We start from the raw sequence: 27,133 nt of genomic DNA on the forward strand, positions 1-27,133 counted from the left end.
GGTAGGGCTCTTTCATGTAATTAGTGAAGCGACGCGGCGCGTCTTCACACCCACGTGGCCGGGGGTCAGTCTAGCAGAGAAGAGAACTGCTACAGTACAGACAAGTGATAAGGGTTTGAGACGTCGAGCCCCGCCTCCTACCCCGCCCTCGCGACAGCCAAGCCAGTCCTGTGTGCGGTGGATGGCGCGTGCTCCCCGGCTTCTCCAGATAAGAGCGCTGTCACGGCGCGAGCGTGTCATTATGGAGAGCGGAGCGGTGTGTGGCTGACTGTATGTGTGGAATGTGATCTCCTTCTCACACACACACACTGCCGCCCCTGCCCGCTCTCCTCTATGTCACGAAAGTACTTCCCAATGTGTGACTGTGGAAAAGATTACAAGCTAACGAACAGCAGAAGCCATAGCATGGACTTAGGGGATATACAGCACTGGATACTGAAGCAGCCCAGCACGTAGCTTGACCATTATAAGATATATGGAAATGTGTATATTAATATGAAGATGGCTGGTTAGTAATTGTACCCCGGTACAGCTATCAGTGAACCAGTGTGGAACGTCGTGCTTGGAACGTTCTCTGCTATCACCCATGAATGATGTAGGTGTCTATATAGATTAATGTGTTTCTCTTTAGATTAATGTATTTAAGCACGGAGAAACTGATGCTTTACACTCGTGGCTGTTCATTGATGGATTTACATGTATTTAGCGTTGCTTGCAACCAGTACTTTCTCTAATAGTATAGGAGAAGCCCTGAATATTGATAGCACGTTTATGTCATCTGGCCAAACGTGAAATGTGGATTTTCTGTCATTTTCTCACCCACTAATATTCTATAAGGCACAATTCTCTGGCTTGTACAAATCCCAGTCAGTCAGTCTCTCATGTGAAAGCAGCAGGAGGAGGAGGAGACAGGAGAGGAGGGGCAAAGGCTTCATCTTATTTATTTATTTCTCTCTGTCTCGTTCCCTCTCTAAATGCTTAAGGTGAAGAGTGCAGAGCTAGCCGATCTCAACACATGGCGTAATCCTGCTCTGTCCCAGGAGGAGGAAGACCCTGAGAGCAAGACAGAGACTCCCAAGGAGGGAGAAGAGAGGACTCCTCTTTGCCAGCTCTGCCAAACAGGTGTGAACCCCCCTCCTTCTCATATCCAGACTGCTAGTCTCCCTCCTCACTCACTGAGTGATCCCCTGCACATCCCTGTGCTTTGCCAGTGGAAGCCACCTCAGGATCTGGGGAATCAGCTGAACCATATTATTTCCTCACTGACTTTACCTACAATGAGTCTTTCTGTAGCTTTTTCCAAACCCGCAGCATCCCTCCACGTGTGGCTCCAGCTTGTAGTAGGGGGGAACGCCTGAGGATTTGGAAGAAGGGGGCTGTGCATTAACTGACTAGGGCAACCAAGACCCAGTATTACTGAGATATCATCTGGAACCACCCTGGCTTCAAGAACTGTGGCGAAGAACTGAGAAGAGCAATGCTTTTCTTATTAAAGGCTGACTTGTAAATTGAAGTGGGGGACTTCTTACTCCCCTTCAAGCTCCACCCAGCAAATTTTGGGGTCGGAAGAACTGTTCCCCTTTGAATTTTAATAGGATTTTCTTATTTTGTTTCCCCCTTCATCTTTAGAACATCTGTTGCTGCAAAAGACTGAGAATAGACACCTCTTTGGACTGAATTCAAACACACCTCCCTTTCTTTTAAATGAACAGAGATCTCATTATAGATCGTATCTGGAATTTACATTTTTGGCAAAAAATGTGGCTTTAGATTTAACCCTGGGACAGCCAATGAAACATTATGCCTATCATAAATAGCATTGCTTTTGCTCAATAGCAGCTCATTATTGCAACCTGCTGATATCATTCTTCTCATTATATAGCCTATACAGATTTATCACTGCATCCAAATTGCAATCTTTGAACAGTTTATGTGAAGTATATCATCTTTATCTTGATGTCTGCTCACCCTGTCTGTCCTTTTCATTGACAGTTCCCTGTGATTCCTCAGAATTAGCTAACCTCTTGGCAGACTATACAGGTTTTGACTTTCAAGTTCTTTTCTGATACTTGAGCATTTATTGTCAGTTCTGGGGAGAATCTCTTTGCAATCATCCTTTGGCTGATCTGTTTTATGTTTTAAAATACCAGAAGATCGTTTTTATGCTCACAAAAGCAGCCATCTATATCATTCCAATTTCATCTCTGTTTGGGAATATTCCCAAAACGGTTAACATTGTCTTCTGACCAGTTGCATTTGCCGATTTGAAGACCATCTCGAAATAATATTCATGCTAATATCTGTCATTATTCAGGTATTCCGACAAAACTGTTCTAGTGGAAATTCATTCTAGCGGTTTTGTTTCTGATGTTGCTTCTTTGTACTTGACTCATTTTTACCCCTATTTCAAGCATCATTTTCTTCATTTTCCTTACCGGAATCCTGTTTGCAAATGTGGATGTAAGTCCATTTTTTTGTTTATCTAAGAAAAAAGAAAGGGAGCATTTTGTGAAGCAGTGATGGAGAAGTTGGAAGCTGAGTCAGATGTGGAGCCTCAGGGACGCCCCCGTTCCTGCACCTGGCCCCCACTCCCTGAGCCCTCTACGGATATGACTTTGCCTCCTCCTGGCCTGGATCCAGGACAGATGCGGAAAGCTAAGAGTTCACGCAGGAATGCCTGGGGTAACTTGTCCTATGCTGACCTCATCACCAAGGCTATAGAGAGTTCTCCCGAGCGACGGCTGACCTTATCCCAGATTTATGATTGGATGGTCCGATTTGTACCTTACTTCAAAGACAAGGGCGATAGTAACAGTTCTGCGGGGTGGAAGGTGAGAACCCTCTATTGGCATTATAAGTTGGTCAGTGACACCAGAAGATTGCTGTAACATGTAGCTCTGTAGTTCTGAACCAGTGTTCTAATGCTAAAGACGTCTTGGAGTAGATGAAAGGTTAATTGAATGATGTGACTCTCAGACAGGCAATGAAGGATGACTGACACATGCTTGCAAATAGTGCAAGCCTTTCTTTCAGCATGTGTGATAAGGGGAATCACTGGCACAGAGTAGGTGTGCGTGGTAAATCAATTTGCAGTTGGAGAGTAGATCGAGAATACACATTTTTATTCTTAATTCCATGAAAGAGCTTTATTTTTAAACTTAGTGTTTTGGGGTTGTAAGTGGAATGTAAAATGCTCCAAAATTAGCATTCCTTCTCAACAATTTCCCAGGCAGACAAAGTATTCGGCAGAGACAGGTAGATGTGAATTTGTGGATGCTTATTTTTGGGAAACGTACTATAGCCACAGTCTGGTGTTACTGAATGTAAAGATAAATGGTGTAAGCTTTTGCCTTGCACTCTTATTTGGAAAGTAAATGGGAAGTACAGTATTTGTGTTAATTGTCTACTGAGAGATGCATGCAACCTCCTCTGTATCAGGAGATGTGTCAAATAGCAAGTATTAAAAATGTGGTGTTCCCATCAGCGCATAATAGTTACTTTGGGGACTCTAACCAATTACACTGTACTGTGTACCTGTACATCCTTAGTAAGATTACCATTATTAAAAATTATTATTTATACCATTGCAATATATCATGCATTTTTGGAGAAAAGTGCAAAACGAGTGTCACAGTTGCCAAGAGAAACTAGTCAAGTCTCCTCTGAAAAGTCAGGCAAAGCTTATGACTGGTTGCTCTAGGCAACTGCTCCACTTTTGTCTCTGACTGTATGTTTCAATGTATTGCTTCTATTGAACTTTTCAATACTTTGCTCATGTATTAGAGAACCCATAGACATAAGATGGCTGCCATATGATAGATCCAACGTCGAATCAAGCAGATCACATTTTTAGTAACATAGTATTTGCAACAGACCAGCATCACCAAGAAAATGATTGGCTAAGTAGGTTTGTTTTGACCATTTTCAAACAAAATCTTTTTGTGTTGCAGTAAGTGACCAATCACGTGCCATACACATGAATATTTCTACTAAATTGAATCATAGTTTTGATATTCTTTGACACTGTTGCCTGTGTGTTGGGAGACAGACATCAGTGTTTTTGGGATAATAATCTTTTTGTATAAAATAGTTGTAGAATTGATAGTGTGACTGAGAAGTGGCTAGGAATGTAATGAGCGTAGTCTTGTGCCTGTGGGCAGAGTCTATAAACCATCCTTTTATTTTAGCTTTTCTCAAAACATTACTTTGGATTAGCCAGTTAAAGCAAGTTTAACTGGTATTGACATTTTATTCATTAGAAATTTGGAGCAGCGACACATTCAGTGTACCCAGTTGAAGTTTCTGTATTTGATACTTAAGGGTAAGGCACCTGTGGTCTACAGTGACTCCCAAACTAGTAAACCACAGACATGAGTCTGCCAGTTCCACTGAGAGTAATGTAGGGAGGGATATTGCACTTATCTACCATACAACCTTTATTCCTCCTGCAGGGAAATAGACTCACAAGAGAAAGCCCAATAATATCAGCAATACTTGGTTGAGGTACACAAATCTAGATACAGGCTTGACTCCTGTTCTGTACTATTTATACTTCCTACTGAGAATTCTCTCCACTGAGTCCACCAATACATTGGATACCATACAGACATGAATTAACAGGTTTGTGGACACTGAAGCTTATATTTCAAACAACAGGGTTTGAAAAGTGGGTCTGTTTCCATAGAAACCATTCATATGTGTCTGGCTCTCCTAATGTGAATTTGAAAATGACAGCCAGCATCTGATTGGATTGTGTTGGGACCTACCCTCCCCCCCCCCCCCCCCGACCCCCCACCCTTCCTCACTATTTAAATGATTGTCTTAGTAAAGTATCCTCTATAGATATAAATCATTTCTCATTCTATTCTGATAGAAGCTATAGATAAGTTATTTGCATCTTATTAAATTTGCCCCAATGCCATACATTATTCATAATTGGAGAAGTAATTCTTATATATTAATGGACAAAAGTTGACTTGAATTTCTGTTGCCTGCATTATTATAACTACATTTCAGTGCTGTTACAACATAGTACCCTACATTCCCCTACATTTCCAGTACCTAGCTGAGTGACAAGTTCAGAGAACTGATTGGGGCAGCTATACTCATAATTAAAGGTGGTCTCACCCATAGCAGTGATGTAAAACAGGTTCAGTGAGTTTGATAATTAACTTACAATTGATTTCATGGAATCAAACTGAAAAAAAAGGATAAGGCATAGCACAAAATGTAAGTTGTGCATTGCTTTATACAGTGTGCTAAATGGATAGCAACTGGACTCAGTAAAATATAATCTTTATTGCAAGCTCAGTTATAACAGTGAGTTAGGTTGCTACTCTTTGATCATTATTTGAACCAGAGTATTGTTCATTTTTCCTAAATTGCATGGTCACCTTAATGGCACCCATACAAGGTACAATAAAAACGTTCGATTTTCCCATTTTTTCAACCAAAACAAACGAATTGAATGAAGGTTGAAAATAATCTTTTTTTTTCAATCAAGAAAAACGAACGATTATCCCGTTTTTTTCTACAAAAATCCGATCAGACATGTTGGAAAAATCTTTATATTCGACCTAACGGAATAATCAAACTAAATTATCTAATCAAAAAAATGAAAAATTGTACCATGTATGGGCACCTTTAAGGTTACATCTAGGCTCCCAAAAAAAACAAAATCCACTTACCTGGGGTTTCTTCCAGCCTCTGGCAGCCACCCTGTGCCCTCGTCGCAGCACCGGTGGCTCCCGGTCTTCTCTGCTACAGAACCCGACCTCTGCAAGGTCGTGTTCCGGGTCGGCTTCTTGTACACTCCGCGGCGCGGGTCACGTGGTCCAGCCGAGGTCATCAGGATTGTACTGCGCAGGCGCAGTGGTTCTGCGCCTGTGCAGTACAATCCTGATGATGTCAGCCGGATCACGTGACCCGTGCCGTGGAGCGCAGAAGAAGCCGACCCGGATCCCGACCTGGAGAAGTTGACTTCTGCAGCGGAGAAGACCGGGAGCCACCGGAGCTGCGGTGTGGGCACAGGATGGCTGCCAGGGGCTGAAGCCCCAGGTAAGTGGATTTTGTTTTGTTTGGGAGCTTGGACCTTCCCTTTAAGACTAGTCATGGACAAAGCATGGATACCTATGCCTTCAGCTGTGCTTGAGTAGACTAGGTTACAATCTCAGTGCATGGCCACTGTACACAATTCTCTGCTGACCATTTATGGTAAAATGCATTTGATGGAAGAACCCTTCATCTAAACTAGTGTGCTTTCTCACATTGTGATATGGGGTGCCAGGAGCTGTCTACCCACTCCTCCGCTCTTATTTCTGTCTCTGAGTCATGCCTAGTATACATTCGATGGACAGGCCTTTTTTTCTTGGGAAAACACGGTCTTGCTACACTGTTTCTAGTTCAAATCACATTTCTGGTCATAGGTACAGTACCATGTACAGTACAAGACTAACCTGTTGCAGTTCCACACTGCCCTTGCTCATGCGAAGCAGGAATACTTTACCAAGCTCATCGGAGCACAAGCTTCCAACCCCCGGCGTCTTTTTGCCACTTTCAACTCTCTGCTTAAACACCCCCCCCCCCCCCCCCCACCCTTCATTTCCTCCCTCTCTGCCACAGATTTAGCCACCCACTTCACTAACAAAATTGTCTCCATCCATCAGGAAATATCCAATCTCCAATCTTCACCTCCCATCCCCTCCCAACCAGCTCCTCCTCCACCCTATCCTCCCCTCACATCCTTTACTCCTACTACCACCGAGGAAGTCAACCACCTACTGCAGACTTCCCCCCTTGACCCCATCCCGTCTGATTTACTCCAGCCTCACTTCACGGAATTGGCCCCAGTCCTCACTACCCTGTTCAACCTCTCCCTATCCACAGGCACCTTCCCCTCAGACTTTAAGCAGGCCATTGTACTACCCCTGCTCAAGAAACCCTCCCTTGACCCCTCGCTACCCTCCAACTACCGCCCTATCTCCCTCCTCCCCTTTGCCTCAAAACTCCTTGAGTGTCTGGTTCACAAACGCCTGACCCAGTACCTCAATGCCAACTCACTGCTAGACCCACTGCAATCTGGATTTCAACCTGCCCACTCAACCGAAACTGCTCTCAACAAAGGGGTCAATGATCTTGCCGTAGCTAAAGCTGAAGGTAAATACTCCATTCTCCTCCTCCTTGACCTTTCAGCAGCTTTTGACACAGTAGATCATCCCCTACTCCTCCAGTCCATGGGCATTCACGATCTCGCCCTGACCTGGCTTTCATCCTACCCCTCCAATCGCTCCTTCACAACCGCCTTCAATGAGTCCTTGTCCACCTCCAACCACCTCTCGGTGGGAGTCTCCCAAGGCTCAGTCCTTGGCCCCCTACAGTTCACCCTATACACATCCTCCATTGGCAAGGTTATCTCCTCCATGGGTTTTAACTATCATCTGTATGCAGATGACACCCAGATCTACCTCCACACCCCTGACATATCCACCACTACCATGGACAAGGTCTCCTCTTGTCTATCAGCCATCTCCTCCTGGATGTCTGCTAGGTTACTGAAACTAAATCTAGACAAAACGGAATTTATGATCTTCCCACCCCGTCCATCCATGAACCTCCCAGATGTGCATGTCACTGTTAACCACACTACCATTCGCCCTACCTCTCAAGCCCGTTGTCTGGGTGTCACCCTGGACTCCGCACTCTCCTTCACTCCCCACATCCAAAACCTCACAAAGTCCTGCAACTTCCACCTTCGTAACATCTGTAAGATTCGCCCTTTCCTGACCTCTGCCACCACCAAACTCCTCATCCATGCCCTCATAATTTCCCGCCTTGACTACTGCATTGCCCTTCTGTCTGGTCTCCCTATGACCCGAACAGCCCTACTGCAGTCCATCATGAATGCGGCAGCCAGAATTATCCACTGCTCCCATCGCTCCACCACTGCGAATCCCCTCCTTGAATCCCTCCACTGGCTTTCTATCCAGTCCAGAATCAGATTCAAGATACTGTGTCTGACCTACAAATCTGTCCACAAAACCTGTCCAACCTACATTTCCGATCTTACTCAGAGGTACACACCTAGCCGCTCACTCTGCTCTTCCAATGAACTTCGCCTAACCACCCCCCGCATCACCCAGTCCCATGCACGCCTCCAGGACTTCTCAAGAGCTGCTCCAACACTATGGAACTCCCTACCTCCACCCATTAGGGCAGCCCCCTCCTTTAACATCTTCAAGAAGGCCCTCAAAACTCACCTTTTCACTCTGGCCTACTACCCCTCACAAGTGCTCTAAACCCAAAGCTTAACTCTGGTCCCCTACCTTTCGTGTCCTTACCTCTCCCTCTAGATTGTAAGCCTTTGGGCAGGGTCCTCCTCCTTTTGCGTCCTACCTGATCATGCACCTCCATTACTGTGAACCCATGCTATGCATTTGAGTGAACCTAACTTGCCTTATCTCCATGCTCCCCTCCAGTGACTAAGCATTACCTTGTACTAATACTGTGCTGCGTGATCTGGTCTTTCTTGTATTCAGGTATTTTCATTTTGCTGTATGTCACCCCTAAAGATTGTCTGTAACCTAAACTAATGTCCAGCGCTGCGTAATATGTTGGCGCTTTATAAATACAATAAATAAATAAATAGGTATAACCATAGAATTAGTATAAAAACATATACATACAAACTCTAGATGTTTGATGGCCAAAATGATAGTGTTCATTGGGTGAAAAACTAGTGGATGTACAGTTGTCCCCTAATGTCACTGTTGATGACTGCTAAATGTTATTATTCTAGTAACTCATATTGAATACCCACACCTTCTTTTTCCTCCCTCCCTCCCCTCTCTAAAGAATGGAACAGGCTGATTAGCCAATTGCTGAGAACTGAAGCATGCACAGTGATCATTCCTATACTGTCATCCAAAATAGTCAAAAATTATTGTTTTCAGCAGAATACGTTTTTAGGCTGGGTTCTCTCTGGCAAAAAAAAACCCAAAAAACCTTCCACTTATCGGAATGGATCCACAGAAATGCGAATCCTATGCAAAGCAGTGGGATCCATTCACATCAGTCAGTTCCTAATGGATCTGCTCATTCTGTCCCAGTGAGTGGAATGCAAGATTATGCGGTTAGCAATATTTGCGGATAAGGATGGTGAAAAAAGTAGATGGCGACAGAATTAATGGTAGCTTTTGTGAATGAACAGTGTTCTCACTAGACTGGTCACCACATACATTTCACCTGTTTACTCACCTGTTTTCTGCCACGTTCAGTTCCACCGGCCCTGCTGACACTGCTGCTTGGGTCCACTGCATGGGCGAAGCAAAAATATACATATCGGAGCCCTGGCAGAAGCATTATGGGGCTCCCCATTGGATTGCAACAGATCAATGGAAATCCTCTCCCCAGGGAGGATTTTTATTATTTCACTGAGTGGTGGATCAGTGAGAATCTACCCTGGTGCAGGAAGAATTCCCATTGGTCTGTTGCAATCCAATGGCAAGCCCCATAAATCTTCTGCCAGTGATCCTCTCTGTATGCTGAGCAGTGGTAGTGGAACCAAATGTGACAGTGGCAGGTGAACTGGATGAATGGTAAGGTGAGTGGACCGAATGCACAATGGTACATATGTGAACAAGGCAGGATACCGCAGCCTATCCTGAGCAATACACTGCAGCACACCATTGTGCATCTGGTGCAATGTGAACTCAGCCTTAGACAATGGCCAAAGCTCATGCAACTCGCACACGTCATTTCAGAAATGTATGCAAAGGCACATGTAGGTTTAGGCATGGTCATTTAATGTGATAATATATACAAATGATAAAAGAAATTCTCCACCACAGCTCTAATTTATGGATATAAATGTTGAGACAGTGCTACATATCCCTGCATCAAGTGAATAATGCAAACATATCCAAAATGGGAATGGAAAAGGGGGAATAAAAAATAAACTATTGGTATATCTATTTATTGTATCTTACACACAATAATATATTACAATGACATACTGTATATCTGCATTCTCTATCTCTGAATGCTCCTTTTGATATTAATGGATGCGGTGATACACATCTATTTCTAGTGCTTATCGAAGCCAGTGACAGTCCCTCTTTATCTATTAGTGTTACCGTTGGCAGGCCAGTTGCTGGTTTGCCTTATAGGACCGCACAAGAATTTGGCTCTTGTTAGAGGCTCTGAGGGAAGAGTACAGTATTTAATGTGCTTGGAACTCCAGACATAGATTGTTGGCAGGGATGTGGGATCCAGGCGTATATATTCCTGTGCCTCTAGTCCAGACTGTATTGGTCAAAACACTGTTATCAAGGAAAACGGGTGCAGAGGAAATGCTTCAGCTTCTCTTCTTTTCTTTGTGCAAATAAATACAATAAAGAGGAGAAACAAGGAATCTGGTCACAAAAGGCTACAGCTTCAGCTCTTTCCTCTTCATCTTCTGTGAGCCTGCGATTATGTCCAGTTCTATTCATGAGCATTGCCATACCCCCCATTGCATTTTCAGGGAATGTTTTCTGATTCTGTTGCATACAATATGTAACAAATTATAGAGAAAGTAGTAGAGATATACTTCCATGCAGCTGCACCTATTGCAACAAATTATCTTAGTTTCCCATTCATGTAACTGTAGGCATGTTTCCGGAATCTCATCTGCTACTATTAGCCAAAGGATTGTGTGTTACATTGTAGCACGTGTAGCATACGGGGACGTTGGTGGCTGGAAAGGATACTCGTGGTAGATAGTAGTGCACTTAAGCTCTTCAGCATCACAGTGGCCATTTCGAGTGGATGGAATAGCATGGTTTGAAAATGAAAGCAACAAACTGCACAACTAAATAACAATTCATAAAATAAATAAGTAGAATAAATTGCTACATTTTTCATACTTTGAGAGAAGCTTTTTAAATGGCCTACTGGTAGTTTAGGTGTACTTGCTATGATACCCTGTTTATAAAGTGAGCCACTTTTGTTTCCTTTTTTTTGCAAAGCCAATTTCAATGTGTACCACTGTGAAACAATGACTTAGTGATGATAGTATATTAGCCAGCGGAGCTGTCACATGTTGGAAGATTCTCTCTGGCTTCATTTAAACGGAACCTAAAGCGAAAGGGAATATGTAGGCTGCCATGTTTATTTCCTTTTAAACAATACCAGCTACCTGGCAGCCCTACTGATCTCTTTGGCTGCAGTAGTGTCCGAATCACATCAGGAACAAGCACGCAGCTAATCTTGTCAGATTTTTATCAAAAACGTCTGATCTGCTGCATGCATGTTCAGGGTCTATGGCTAAAAGTATTACAGGCAGAGGATCAGCAGTGCAGTCAGGAAATTTGTATTGTTTAATATTGAAAAAGAAATGTCAGTCTCCATATCCCTCTCACTTCAGGTTCCCTTTAAACAGGTCTATTTTGTGCACATATGCAGTATCCTATGATGGACAAGTGCTTAGTGTGTCACATGATGCGTCCTAATATGCACATAGGGTGTCCATAGATTGTACATAGAGCTAAAAAAACCTACACTGCACAATGCTGAAGAAGCTATCAGCAGGTAAAATGTAAATTATTTTTATATATTACCCTTTAAATATGGTCAGATGTATACATGTTCAGATATTCAGCATTAACCAGTTCTCTTTAAAGAGTAAATTAACAAAATTATTTTGCCCCAAAGGACTAGTGCTGAAAGGTAAATGGCAGTCCCTGGGTAGGAACTGCTGTTTCCATTATTCACAGAGGGCTACCTCCTGATGCCATCTGTCTGGCCAGTGTGGTTGACTGTAAACAGAATATGTATACACAGTATTATTATTATTATTATTATTATTATAGCACTGACATCTTTTGAAGCACTTTATAGAAATTATAGTTATGCCACTGACTGTCCTCAGAGGAGCCCACAATGTAATGTCCACTATTGTCATAGTCTAATGTCTGTGCTCTAGTCTATAAGTGCAATTTGGGGGGAACTCATGAGTGTGTTTCAGGATGTGATAGAACAGTGGAGTGCATGGTGGAATTCCTACAAACTTGGAGAGAACATCTAAACTCTATGCAAATAACGTTCTCGCTTAGGTTTCTTTCCTGCACCACCACTCCTGCAAAAGAGTGTACAAGGAGACAAGACTTGTGCTGGCACAACATAGGCCTGGCATATAGTCCAGCAATAACATTAGGTTCTGAGGCCCAGCCACTGCAGCAATGATAGAGGAAGAACTTGGGCTGTGGGTATGCACATAACAGCACTCACCCAGTGTGTGCACAACAGCAGCCATACAAGCACTGAGTGTGTGCACACAACAGTAGCCACACAACCACTAGGTGTGTGCACACATCTGCAGTCACACAGCCACCAGATGTGTGCACAACAGCAGCCACACAAGCACAAGGTGTAGTGCACAACAACAGCAGCCACACAACCATCAGGTGTGTGGGCACAACAGCAACCACATAACCATTGAATGTGAGCACACAGCAATCACACAACCACCGAGGATGGGCAAACAACAGCAGCTGCACAAACGCCAGATGTGTGTGTACAACAGCAACCACCTTGTGTGAGCACACAACATCCACAAAAGCACAGGGTGTGTGCATAACACCAGCCGCACAAGCACCAGATGTGCATGCACAGCAGTAGCCACACAACACACAGGTGTGCGTACACAAAAGCAGCCACACAAGCACCAGGTGTGCGTGCACCACAGCAGCCACACAACACACAGTTGAGTGTTCGCAACAGCAGCTACACAAGCACCAGGTGTGTGCGCACAACAGCAGACACATATGTGTGTGCACACTACAGCATCCACACAAGCATTGGGGGTCTGCACACAACATCAGCTACACAATCACCAGGTGTGTGCACACAAGCAGCTCTTGCTATGGTATAGTGCAGAGCAGATCAATGTTGCAAACTCTTGCCACCTAAATTTAATAAATTCAGGCCAGTTTTGCATAGCTACTTGTGCCCATTATTGATTGCAACACAGCAATGGTAAAAATGGGCCTTACAATTGCAAGGTGTATGTATGGTAGTGAAGCTGGCTTCACTACCATACATAATTGGCACCATAGGATGTTGGCTTTGTCTGGTAGCCACCCTCCCCTCTTCAAATAAGACACTCCAGCTTCCAGCTATCCTTTCAAAACCTTGAAACTTTAAGTTTTTGAGCAGTACAAATGGCCCCTGACCATATGACTAGATCCAAACTCAATAATTAGACACAGGCACAGTAGGGATCACAGCAAAGCATATGGTTACGTGTGAAGGTTTAGATGTTACATTAACCAGCTATAAGGAGAGAGAAGGGCAAGTATCTGACACAGAAGTAATAGGTGTGTCAGTTGTGTACTGAGAGAGGAAGGTCTGTATTGCTTTAAATCTGTCAATCCTGTAGTGTAGTAATTTACCTTTTGACCAAAGGCTACTATTATTATTTGTTATTATTTAGTATTTATATATCACCAATATCTTCTGCAGCGCTCTACAGTATATTGTCTTGTCCTCTAACTGTCCATCAGAGGGGCTCACAATCTAATCCTACCATAGTCATATGTCTATCTATATATTGTAGTCTAAGGCCCATTTAGGGGGAAGCCAATTAAATTATCTGTTTGTTTTTGGGATGTGGGAGGAAACCAGAGTGTTCAAAGGAAACCCATGCAGACACGGGGTGAACGTACAAACTCCATGCAGATAGAGATTTGGCTGGGATTTAAATCGGGTCCCAGCACTGCACGGAGATAAAGCTAACCACTATGACACCTTGCTGCCCAGTTTGGTATCATCATATCACAAAGCAATTTTGTGTATTTTTGGCATACCTTGCTTCCAGGTGCACATGGTCCTACTAAATTGGAAATTTATAGGAAAAAGCAGGTGTGCAAACTATACTACCAACTTTTTGGCAACCACAGTGTTTGGGCTTTGGCAAAATGTATTGGCACTTTACTATCAAGGGCATTTCTAAGTAGCTACAGGGAATGTTGCTTGTACGCTAAGGGCCCGTTTCCACTAGTCCCAAATTGTGGCAGTTTTCTGACGAGATTTCTGATGCAGAAAAGCACTGCTTTTCCAAAAAATAGTATGCATGCAGGACAATGGCATGGCTATAGGATTTCGGATGCAAACTTCCATCACCACGGGTGCCGCGTCTGATTTGGAAACAGGTGCACGCCACTGGAAACCCGCCCTTAGCAGAATATGGCTGAGCCTGCAGTGGAAACATGTGCTGTAATGCAAATTACTATCAGTTGGACTGCAAAAGCGCAAACATTGTGGTTGCCAAGAAGTTAGTAGTTTGGTTTGCACTCCTGCATTTTTCTATAAATTTCCAGTTTTGTAGGACCATGTGCATCTGGAAGCTGGTGTTTTGGGGCTTTTATTATTCCAGCACATTTCTGAGTTATAATTTAAGAATGTTACTATGTACTTATTTACAGACGTTTATTTCATTCTTTCTTACAATGGATACATATGCAGTTGGCCATACTTTGACAGATATTGTTCAACACAGTAAATTATGCTATATTTAGACCATATGTGGTACGGGAGAAATCAGTTATGGAAACAGGTTTTCTCCAAACTTGCATTCATCATTGCTGAAAAAATAGACCTGTGTAGAAATAATCCAGCGCTTCCTATTACCGTGTGTTACGTAGACACATGGAGATCACATGGCATGTACTGAACACTGACATCAGTGCTGGGAGAAAAACAGGGGCACTGTAGTTTCAGAAGATCTGATGCCTCCATGTATGGCCATTGGTCAGCAGCAGGGCTTGTGTTCACAGGAAGTTAATTTTTTTTATCTGATCTACATTTCTGAAGCACTTTAGACAAATCTTAAATACAGAGTGCCTGGTAAGAAAGATACTAGGAAAACAGAAGAAAAATGAAACAGTTCTTTAGAGCAACCAGTCAGAATCCTTGTTTGTATAACAAACTAAAAATGAATGAGGATTGGCTCTTGGGTGCATGGAAAAGACAGACAATGCTTTATTGATAACAATCTCATATATTAGAAAAAATTGTACAAAAACAGAAGCTCATAAGACCCTAAAATCCCCCACTAAAAACCATAGTAACTCTCCCCACAAAATTTCCAACACCAAAAGGGGCTGCAGTCCCCAACATGTCAAAATCAAGGAATCCTGTATTCTGAGCAAAAAGGATGATTTGTAGGTGATATCACTGTTGAATGTATATATCTGTTATTATGGTGGCACACATATAGTGAAGTTCATAGCAGCCAGCAGAGAGCAATGAATGGCATATGGTGGCAGGTGATGTTATTGTAAAGGTGATCAGATGATGGAGTTCATAGCAGCCATGCAAGATTCCAATGAATAGCACGTGAGTGCAGGTGAATAAAGCTGATGGCTCTTCTAAGCATGAGAGCAGCAAGGATAGCAACATCCATAAGCATATGGTCAGGCAGGCTGGTAGCAAAACAAAGCAAACTGATGGTATGCACTACACATACATGGAAAGTCCCCCAATCGCAGGGCATAAGCTGTTTGTAGATAGATCACACATAAATAGGAGGGTCCATGAAGCAGGTGAAACAAGAAGTCCCCCAATCGCAGGGTATATGTACAATCTTAGTATAATGGACGTGGGTGCCATATAGTTACCAATCCTTTCATCAAGAGATCCAAACGACAATGCAGCTGCAGACTCCAAGATGTATGAGCCACGAGTGCCATATGTTACCGAACATGCATCATCCAATGTGGTCTGTACAGGTCTCCAAATGGTGTGGAAAAGGAGGAGCGCTGTCAGGAGAAGCCTGACATGTTTCGCCGCAACTAGCGGCTTTTTCAAAGGCGGACAGCGGTAGTGTGTATATGGATGCCATAATGGCGTCCATAAATACTGAGCGCGGCTGCGCAGCTCCGCCCGCCCGCCCCCCAGCCCCGTCATCACCGCACGCCCACCAAGCACCATGTGGGCGTTCGGGCGGCGAACATCCGGAGCGCATATGCGCTTCACCAACGGCCAGACCGGAAGCGCCCAGCGACGCCAACCAGAGGGCGTCAGAGGAGTGGCCGCCCATTGGGGAGGGAGGTACAAGGCAAGCCAGACCAGCGCAGCCGCATCCAGCATGGAGGCATGTGTGAAAAAACACACACAAAATACGTTAAACAATGAAAAGTAAAAACGAAAAATAATAATGACAAATATCCATAACCTTCCCTACATAGACGTAGACGGCAGAAAATAGGGAAGGACATTAAATCAAAAAATTATATAATCATAAATAGTGGACACATAGGTCCACAAATACGGAAATCCGCATCAATAGACAACGACATCCCAAAAGTTATAAGGTATGTCGTATCCGCGGACGCGGATATCCGTACTTCTCAGTAGACCAATCTGCATACACATAGGAGGTGGAGAGTGACCGGCTCATATGACACTATAGCAACTGTAGGGGTATAATAAAAAAAAACCCTCAGTATATAAATTGGCCAACACCAAAAAAGCTACAGCCAAAAGAGGACAAGAACAGAGAAAGTAAAACAGGAGAGGATCAGGGGGCCAGAGGTACAAAGGACCCCCGCAGATAGTAATTTAAAGTGTACAAGGGGATGAAGGGGGAGGAACAAACAAGAAAGGAGAGAGGGGGAAAAGGGAAGGAAGAAAGGAAGGAATCCTTGTTTGTAGGTGTTTGCTACCTAAGGTAAGCATAGAGGTATGTTCATGCTGGACACTCAGTATGCTGCCTATTCCACTTCTCTTTCCCCTGGTCTCTGTAATAACTATTTGAAAAATTTCCCTTTTGGCTGTAGTCAAATTTTCAGACCGGAAGAGGCAGGCTTTTCTCCTCTATTACCCTCCCATTCCTTCCTCTTCCCCACCCCATTCACTCCCCCTCTTCTGTTTGAAAATTTGACTTTAGCCAAAAGTCACATTTTGTAAGTAAAGATTACTGGTATTAGAGGGAATGAGAAGAGGAATGGATAATACACAGAGGTATGTGGATCCAGCATGAACATACCTCTGCGCTTACCCTAGGTAGCCTTGTTCGGGTCAGTTGTTTTTAAACTGCTGACATTGGATAATATATTTTGGACTATTGCTCCAGCTTTCTTTGCACCAGTCTTGATAAAACAGTCCCAAATTCTGAATATAGAAAGGACTCATATAGAGCAACCTAAACCCGTGTTGTAGTGCGTACGAGAGATATCGGCACAGGAAGACTTGGGCGCAGGATCCAGCCGGTATATGGCTGATCCTGCTGCTGCACAAGTCCCGGCCGTGTTAAATACTATTCCCCTCTCCAGGCCACCATGGATGGTGGGGAATGAAATAATTCAGCTTCCAGCAATTGCTGGAAGCCGAACTATTGTGTTTTTAAAGTAACTTCAGCTCCATCTTCTGATGGAGCTGAAGTTACTCCCTGTGTGCTGCTATAGCCGTAATTCCTATTACGGCCTATGGTGGCACCGGCTGTGCCCAACTCTCCTGCGCTGGATTCAGCGTGTTTTGTTGTAGTTGCATTTGACATACTTAGCTCGTGTTCAATTCTCCTAAACCCTGCATATTCTCCATTTGTTTGAAGTGCTTTTATGACTGCTCTCTAAACTGAATTCAGTTGCTGTGACCCAAATGCTATCGAAAGGCTATCTCAGCATCAAATATAATGCCTATTGCCTATGCCTAGTGCAGCTGAAAGGCTATTTAAACACCAATGACGATTTAAACACCAATGGCGATATGCACAATTCCTTTGTGTGTAGTATGAGCAGTGCTAGATGATTTTTGAGGGTGTATACATGTTAGCTACAGTCTAATAACCATGCAGATGGCCCTATATTGCGAGTTACAGGGATGAGTAAGTGAATGCAAATCCGGTCAATCAACTTATGAGGCACAGGAATCATGTGACCCCACCAAAAAAAAAAAAAGCATTTCGGTATCTATTGTAATTCTTTAGGTGCATTGAGTAATTGACCTTGTTCTAGAGAATGTATTTCATTAGCTGTGCAATATTATCATTACTTATCTATATAGCACTGACGTCGTCCACAGCAAAATACAGAGTATACAGTCTTGTCATTAACTGTCCCTACAAAAGGGTCACATTCAAATAACTAACAGAGGCACAGTATGAAGTCCCTGTCACAGTCTAAGGCTAATTTTGGGGGAAATTAGTTCACTTTTCAGTGTTGGGGGGGGGGGGGGGGGTTAAGAGGAAACTTGGCTGCATGGAGAAAACCCACATATGGTGTGCAAAACGGTTCCAGTGATGTGGCAGGTTGAATGTTGTTAGAGTTTTTTTTGTCTCGTTTAGCCACACTTGCTAGCAGTGCTGTTGTGCGAGCAGCTAGATGACTAGTTAGACCAAGGAATCATATGGGGCAAACTAAACCCCTGTTGTAGTTGCATTTGACCTACTTAACTTGTGTTCACTTTTCCTAAACCCTGCCTATTCTCCATATGTTTGAAGTGCTTTTATGACTGCTTTCTGAACTGAATTCAGTTAGTTGCTATGATCAAATGCTATCTAAAGGCTATATCAACAGCAAATGAAATGCCATTTGTCTATGCCTAGTGCATTTGAAAGGCTATATAAATACCAATGGCCGTATACATAGTTCCTTTGTGTGTAGTATGAGCAGTGCCAGATGATTTTTGTGGGTGTAACCATGTCAGGCACAGTCTAATAATCATGCAGATGGCCCTATATTGCAAGTTACAGGGATGAGTAAGTGAATGCAAAAACCAGTCAATCAACTTATGAAGCACTTATAAGATGACAGGAATCATGTGACCCCACCAAAAAAAAAAAAAAAAGAATTTCGGTATCTATTTTAATTCTTTAGGTGAATTGACTAATTGACCATTCATCTAGAGAATGTACAGTATTTAATGAGATGGGCAATATTATTATTATTTATTTATATAGCACTGACATCTTCCTCAGCAGTATATAGTCTTGTCACTAACTGTCTCTACGAGAGGCTCACAATCTAATAGCTACCATAGGCACAGTATAATGTTCCTGTCCTAGTCTTAAAGGGATACTTAAGTCAAATAAAAAAAAATGAGTTTTACTCACCTGGGGCTTCCCTCAGCCCCCTGCAGCTGTCCGGTGCCCTCGCAGCATCGCTCCTGTCCCCGCTAGCGGCTCCTTCCGGTTTCGGTGACAGCCGCCGACAGGCTGGGAACGCGAGTAATTTTTCACGTTCCCAGCCACAATAGCACCCTCTATACTGTAATTGCGGCCTTCTTGCCGCAATAACAGCATAGAGGGTGCTATTGTGGCTGGGAACGTGAAGAATTACTCGCGTTCCCAGCCTGTCAGCGACTGTCGCCGAAACCGGAAGCAGCTGCCGGCGGGGACGGGAGGATCGGAGCGATGCTGCGAGGGCACCAGACAGCTGCAGGGGGCTGAGGGAAGCCCCAGGTGAGTAAAACTCTTTTTTTTATTTGACTTAAGTATCCCGTTAAGCAGGCTAATTTGGGTGGAAATTAGTTATAGTTAACTTTTCTGTGTTGGGGGAGGGGGTATAGTGGAAACTGGATTGCCTGAAGAAAACCCACGTATGAAGAGCAAAACGGTCCCAGCGATGTGGCAAGCTGAGTGTTGTTAAGTTTTCTGTCTAGTTTAGTCACACTTGCTATCAGTGCTGGTGTGTGAGCAGCTAGATTACTAGTTTGACCAAGCGTTCTATCACTGGCTTCATAAGAGTGATGCAATTTCATTGTCTAGGTAGCACCAGCTGTTAGGGTATGTCATCCTGATATACTGTATGATTAATTCAATCAAAATGATTGGATTGTCTGTTGTACAAAAATGAATTTTCTTGCAGACCAATCGGAAAGGACCGATAAACAAACTTGTAAAGTCTGCAGATGTTGCAAAATCTATATGTGAAAGTCAAACGACTAATTAATGTAAGCTGGAATGTACGTGAACATAACTTTGAACAAAACAATGGTTAGAAGAGTTATTGTACATGTATGTATATGTGCTTCAGAACAATCAACCACCGACTGTGAAATTGATTGGCATGACCGATCAGTGTCATGTGATGTGACTGCTGCATATATCCTAAGTGTTCTTATACCAGATCAGTCTAGTGTTTTCTGAATGTGTTCTGTTGGGAATGTTAGTATTTGATTTTGTAGTAACTGCTTACGCAATCAGCATTGTTTGTAATTATCTTGCAGATCAATCCATAGTTTGTGAGGTTTATTTAGACCAATGGCTTAGTAATTCAGATGTCACATTTTGTGCAAGGGTTTTTCTTTCTTCCTGTTCCCTCGGTAGGGTGACTAAGTGCACCGGAGTTTGACACTCATAAGTAGATCAGTCTTGCAGGGATTTAATGCTGCTTAATATTTCTTAACCAGCTTTTCAGAGGCAGATCCTAGCCAGAGAGAATTAGTGACAGTAGCGCCTTTAAATGACAGATGGGTGTATAGAAATACCCATCATAATACGTAAAAAGCTGCAGTATTATTGGTATAGGAGAGGTAATACACGGTGTACAATATCCTAAAGAAGTCTTCTCTGTATATGTGATTAGACTTACCTGCCCAACGTGCAGACTGCTTTCTACACTATTGCACTGACACCGTATACCAGTGTTTAATGAAAAAACTGTTCTATGTAGGCTGGTAAATGACTTTACAAAAATGGTAAAAAACTTGCCTGCTTTGAGAAAAAAGTCTCATAACTGACTTAATTTCCCATCACAAAACAACATAAAATTCTTACAGCCGAATGCCCACAAGCACCCACTAGCAGCAAACTGTAAATTGCCTTCTATTTATTTATTGGCACTTAGACCTAGTCATGTTACCTTCACTATACTCTGACAACACATAACATAAGCTTGGCTGTGTGGCTGACTGACAGTAGAAATCCATTTGAAACAATTTCATTCCATTCTATGTTATTTAAAAAGAAAAGCTGTCAGCTTCCCCCGAAATTAATTTGGTTCATAATGATATAATAATTGGTGTCAGGGCCTGGCAAGAGAGGTGGCATGTGCCATTTAGAAAAGGCCAGCTGCGTAATTGAAATAAAATGGTGCACCCATGGAGAGATCCCAGAATCCTCTACAGCAAAAGGTTATTCATTGGAGGTTTAAAAAAATCAGAAGGAAGACCTTGACGTAGAGCAGAATACAAAAGTGCAGAAAGATCGTACATTTTCCCATTATTTTCTTATCACCTTTTAGATTTACTGTTTTAGTAATAGCCTTGATTCAAATCCAAATCTCGGCATGACAAAGAAAATGTTGGTTTATTTAAAGGAAACCTTAAGTCAGTGCAATATTAAAGGGCACCATTGCTGACGTCCTTTTGAAAAGTACTACCTACTTGGTTATTTGCCTTTCTATAGTAACTCATAAAGGTGAGTACACCTCTCACATTTTTGTAAATATTTTATTATATATAATTTTATGGGACAACACTGAAGATATGACACTTTGATACAATGTAAAGTAGTCATTGTACAACTTGTATAACAGTGTAGATTTTCTGTCCCATCAAAACAACTCAACACACAGCCATTAACCCCCCTGGCGGTAAGCCCGACCTGTGTTCGGGCTCCGCTTTGTGTGCTGAAAGCGGTGAGCCCGAACACAGGTCGGGCTGGCTAAATACATGCTGCGCAGTGTCTCTCTGGGTCCCGCGCGCTGATCGCACTGCACAGCGGGACCCAGGCTTCTCCCTCCCGGCCGCCGGAGTCCCCATTACCTGGCTGATCTTCCGGGGACCCGGCGGCCTATCAGTGGCATGGAGCGGCGTACATGTAGCGGCGGCGTGACGTTGTGCGGCGGCGTGGGATCATGGGGGAAGGAGGGAGGGAGTCAGGGAAAAAAAAAAAACAATAAATGACTGTGATTGGACACAGGGGGTAGGGAGGGAGAAGTAACACAGTCAAATATAATAAACAATGTGATTGGCCACAGGGGAGGGAGAGGAAAAAAAATAAAAATGACACAAATGATCTGATTGGCCACATGGGTAGGGAGGCAGAAATGAAAACAAAAAAAAAATGACAAGTGATCTGATTGGCCACAAGTAGCATTGAATTGAATACAAGTTAGTTTGTATTCAATTCAATGTTGCCATTTGCTCTCTGGAGACCGTGGCTGCTGGCTGTTTGATCTGTGAGTTGCTGATTGATTGATTACTGATTATTGGATACCCGTTACTGATTTTTGCCTGGATTTTTGACTATTCTCTTTGCCTTCTCCCTGCACTGATTTTGCCTGGACTTTGATTGATTTACTGTGTACCGATTTTTGCCTGGATTTTGACAACTCTCTGCCTGCCGTTTTCTGCCTGTAGTTTGCTATGGCGTCCGCTTCAAGAAGGCAGCTCGCTGCGGAATCGCTGGTGGAGTTGGAGGACAGCGATTTGCAGTCACTGGCGGACTCAAGCGACAGTGACGCACCTGGGGACCTCTCATCCGACCCAGGTAGCGACAGCGAGAGTGATTCCATCACCACGGATGTTAGCGATGTCCGGGTCTGGTGCCCCGTTGACCTTTCTCAGCCACCGCCCCCCCCGTTTTCCTTTTACTGGGGAGCCTGGCCTGAAGAAAGTGTGTGAGCACAACCCCCTGGCCTACCTGCAGCTCTTCTTTGATGAGGCCGTTATTGAGAAGATTGTGGAGGAGACTAATCGTTATGCCACCCAACAACTGGCTGCTCCACGACGCCCCTTCTCAAGAAGCAGGACCTGGGAGCCGGTCACCAAAGAAGATATTTGGCTATTTTTGGGACTTATCATTCTGCAGGGGGTGGTGGGGAAGCCCCTGCAGAAGTGGTATTGGACCACCAACAAAATGATAGCGACCCCGTTCTTTGGTACGGTGATGAGCGAGTACCGGTTTTCGCTCATCATGAAATTTCTCCATTTCGCCAATAACGACACCTTTGAGTAGTCCACTCACCCTGCTCCCAAACTGAAAAAAATCTGGGAAGTGTACGAGATGGTGGTGGAGAACTTCAGGACCACGTATGTTCCAGAGCGGGATATATCCGTGGATGAGAGCTTGATGGCTTACAAGGGGAGGCTGAGCTGGCTGCAATTTATAGCTTCTAAGCGGGCCCGCTTTGGAATCAAATCTTATATGTTGTGTGAGTCTTCAACCGGGTACATCTGGAATACAGTTTTGTACACCGGAAAGGGAACAAAGTTCAATCCCCGGTTCAGCGACTACGAAGTGCCGACAAGTTCCGTTTTATCACTTGCTGAGCCATTACTGGACAAGGGATATTGTGTCACCACTGACAATTTTTATTCTTCCCTGGAACTCTTTGAGATCCTCATAAAGCGTCGCACTGATGCCTACGGCACAGTTAGGCCGAACAGGCGGGAGATGCCTACATCTTTTGGGAAGCAGAAATTGAAACCAGGGGACATAGCTGCTTGGCAGAAAGGAAAGATGCTGGCTCTCCGCTGGCGGGATAAAAAAGACGTTTGTCTCCTTTCCACGGTCCACGACACCTCCACTGTTCCCACCAAAACGAGAGGAGGAAAGGAAATACAGAAGCCGCAGGTTGTGGTGGACTACAACCAAACAATGGGTGGAGTGGACAGAGCGGACCAAGCAGTGACATTTTATCCCGCAGTCCGCAAGCAGCAGAAGAAATACTATAAAAAGATATTCCGATATTCCTCTACAAGCAGCGCAGTGAAAGGCCAATTACTCACGCGGACTACATATGGAGGATGTGCGAGTGTATCTGTTTGCGGTACCAGACTGCCACAGATGCCAGAACTGGGCGACGTGCCTCCTATGTCGTTAACCCGGAGCGACTCACTGGCCGGCACTTGCCGGAGCACATACCTCCCACCGCCAAAAAAAACACACCAACCAGGACATGTGTGGTCTGCTGCTCGAAGACCGATGAGAGGGGCAAAAAAGTCAGGAAGGAGTCGCGCATCTACTGCCCTGACTGCAATGTTGGACTCTGTGCTGCTTCCTGCTTTAAAACTTATCATACACGGGAGGTGTACTAAGTATACATGTACATAATGTGTATAATTATCTTCTTGCTGCCTTATTTGTACAGTTTTCCTATTTTTTCAGTTTATTGATAAATTTTATTATTTCAGCAAATTTGTGTTCCAGTCTTTTATTTATATGCAGAATGTCTACCAGGCCTCTATTCTGATATATTTTGGTGAGTTAAGAATTAAGAATTGGAGGTCTAAAATTCTTGAAAAAAAAATGTACCGCTTTTGACTCCTAATTCCAGACAGAAATGAACCGCCAGGGAGGTTAATGTCTGAACTGCAGGCATCAAAAAGTGAGTACACCCATAAGTGAAGAAAGTCAAAATTCTGCCTAATTAGACATTTCTCCCTTCCTGGGGTCATGTTACTCATTAGTGTTACTGTTAGTGTTACTAGGTCTCAGGTGTAAATGGATAGCAGGTGTGTTACATTTGGTGGAATCGCTCTCACACTCTCTCATACTGGTCACTAGACGTTCAATATGGCACCTCAAGGAAGAGAACTCTCTGCGGATCTTAAAAAAAACAATTGCTGCTCTACATGAAGATGGTCTAGGCTAGAAAGAGATTGCTAACACCTTGAACTGAGCTGCAGCATGGTGGCCAAGATCATACAGCAGTTTAAATGGATAGGTTCCACTCAGGACAGACCATGGTCGACCAAAATAAAGTTGAGTGTATGTGCTCAGCATCATATCCAAAGGTTGTGCTTTGCAAATACAGTAGATGTATGAGTGCTGGCAGCATTGCTGCAGAGGTTGAAGGGATGGGGTGGGGGGTCGTGCTGCCAGTGCTCAAAATGTGTGCAACACACTGCATCAAATTGGTCTGCATTGCTGCTGTTCCAGAATGAAGTATCTTCCAAAGATGATACGCAGATAAGCCTGCAAATAGTTTTCTGAAGACAAGCAGTCTAAGGACATGAATTGCTGTAACCTAGTCCTGTGGTCTGATGAGTCCAAAATAAACTTTTTTGGTTCATATGGTGTCAAGCATGTATGGTGGCAACCAGATGAGAAGTACAGAGACAAGTGTCTTGCCTATAGTCAAGCATGATGGTGGGATTGTCATGGTTTCGGGCTGCATGAGTGCTGCCGGAACTGGGGAGTCTGCAGTTCATTGAAGGAACCATGAATGCCAACATACACTATGACATACTGAAGCAGAGCATGACTACCTTCTTTTGGGAAACAGGGCCCCAGGGGAGTATCCCAACATGTTAACGACCACCAACACACCTCCTAGACGGCCAATGCCTTGCTAAAGAAACTAAGGGTAATGGTGCTGTACTGGCCAAACATTTCTTCAGACCTAAAACCTATTGAGCTGTGGAGCCTCCTCAAATGGAAGGTGGAGGAGCACAAGGTCTCTAACATCCACCAGCTTCATCATGGAGGAGTGGAAGAGGATTCCAGTGGCAACCTGTAAAGCTCTAGTGAACTCCATGCCCAAGAGTGTTAAGGCAGTGCTTGAAAATTATTGTGGCCACGCAAAATATTGACACTTTGGTCATAATTTTGACATACTTTACTTAGGGATGTACTAAGTTTTGTTGCCAGTGGTTTGGTGGTGTGTTGAGTTATTTTAAAGAGACACTGTAGCGAGACTAAATCTCGCTTCAGCTCTCATATATAGCAGGGGCACGTGTACCCCTGCTAAAACGCCGCTATCCCGCGGCTAAACAGGGGTCCCTTCACCCCCAACCCACCCCCCGCAAAAGTTGGTCGCTAGGTTGGTCGTAGAATTTCCCTTCCTGGAGGCAGGGCTAACGGCTGCAGCCCTGCCTCCAGTCGCGTCTATCAGACGCGCATCGCCGCCTCTCCCCCGCCCCTCTCAGTGAAGGAAGACTGAGAGGGGCGGGGGAGAGGCGGAGATACGCGTCTGACAGACGCGCGTGGGGCAGGGCTGAGGCGGCTAGCCCTGCCCCAATGTGGAAGCGCTCCCCCGCATTACGGAGGGGATTTGGGGGGACAGGGACCCCCGTTAAGCCGCTGGATAGCGGCGGTTTAGCAGGGGCACAAGTGCCCCTGCTATATATGAGGTCTGAAGCGAGATCTATTCTCGCTTCAGACTCTCTTTAATAGGACAGAAAATGTACTGTTATTCAAGCTGTTCACTGACTACTTTACATTGGCCTCAATTCTGGTACACTTACCGACCGTTTTACCACATCAGTGGTATTTTAGAGCATGAAATAAAAGCAGTTTGCTATTCTGGTAGATTTTAGTCAATATTTACCTCATGTGGTAAATTAGGTCATAAAATGTGCAGTATTTTACCAAAATTTGGAATTCTCATGGAAATTAGGGGGCATGTTAGCACATAATTTACTGATTAGTTTAAGACCTGCCTGTACCTGGCGGTAAAGTCAATTTGTATGCATTTTGCAGTTTTTAGTGGAGATTCTATTCATTTCCTGTTCCTGTTTTAGTGGAGTTCCTATTAAGGCTGTGTAATAGAGAAGAATAGTAGAAAGAAAACTCCAAATATTTACTGGATTTTTTTTAAATAGGGGATGCCTATAAATAGGTGGGCAGGCTGCATTGCCTCCTGCTGTGCTTGCCTGTGGGCAGGGTACACTGCCTCCTGCTGTACTTGCTTGTGGGCAGGGTGCACTGCCTCCTGCTGTACTTGCCTGTGGGCAGGGTGCATTGCCTCCTGCTGTGCTTGCCTGTGGGCAGGGTACCCTGCCTCCTGCTGTACTTGCCTGTGGGCAGTGTGCATTGCCTCCTGCTGTGCTTGCCTGTGGGCAGGGTGCATTGCCTCCTGCTGTATTTGCCTGTGGGCAGGGTGCATTGCCTCCTGCTGTACTTGCCTGTGGGCAAGGTACATTGCCTCCTGCTGTACTTGCCAGTGGGCATGATGCATTGCCTCCTGCTGTGCTTGCCTGTGGGCAGGGTGCATTGCCTCCTGCTGTGCTCGCCTGTGGGCAGGGTACACTGCCTCCTGCTGTACTTGCCTGTGGACAGGGTGCACTCCCTCCTGCTGTACTTGCTTGTGGGCATGATGCATTGCCTCCTGCTGTGCTTGCCTGTGGGCAGGGTGCATTGCCTTCTGCTGTGCTTGCCTGTGGGCAGGGTGCAATGCCTCCTGCTATGCTTGCCTGTGGGCAGGGTGCA

General features: G+C 44.2%; 1 protein-coding gene across 1 annotated transcript in view; it reads left to right on the forward strand.

Annotated features, from left to right (window-relative positions):
- Positions 1-915: 915 nt before the first annotated feature.
- Positions 916-27,133, forward strand: part of FOXO6 (forkhead box O6) — a 129,539-nt gene continuing 103,321 nt past the window's right edge. Inside the window, exon 1 of the mRNA XM_068269290.1 lies at positions 916-2,831. Within this exon, the coding sequence (XP_068125391.1) occupies positions 2,520-2,831 (312 nt within the window). The 5' untranslated portion in view covers positions 916-2,519. The remainder of the gene's footprint in view (positions 2,832-27,133) is intronic.

Source organism: Hyperolius riggenbachi, chromosome 2 (genome assembly GCF_040937935.1).
Source record: "Hyperolius riggenbachi isolate aHypRig1 chromosome 2, aHypRig1.pri, whole genome shotgun sequence".
NCBI classification, from domain to species: Eukaryota; Metazoa; Chordata; class Amphibia; order Anura; family Hyperoliidae; genus Hyperolius; species Hyperolius riggenbachi.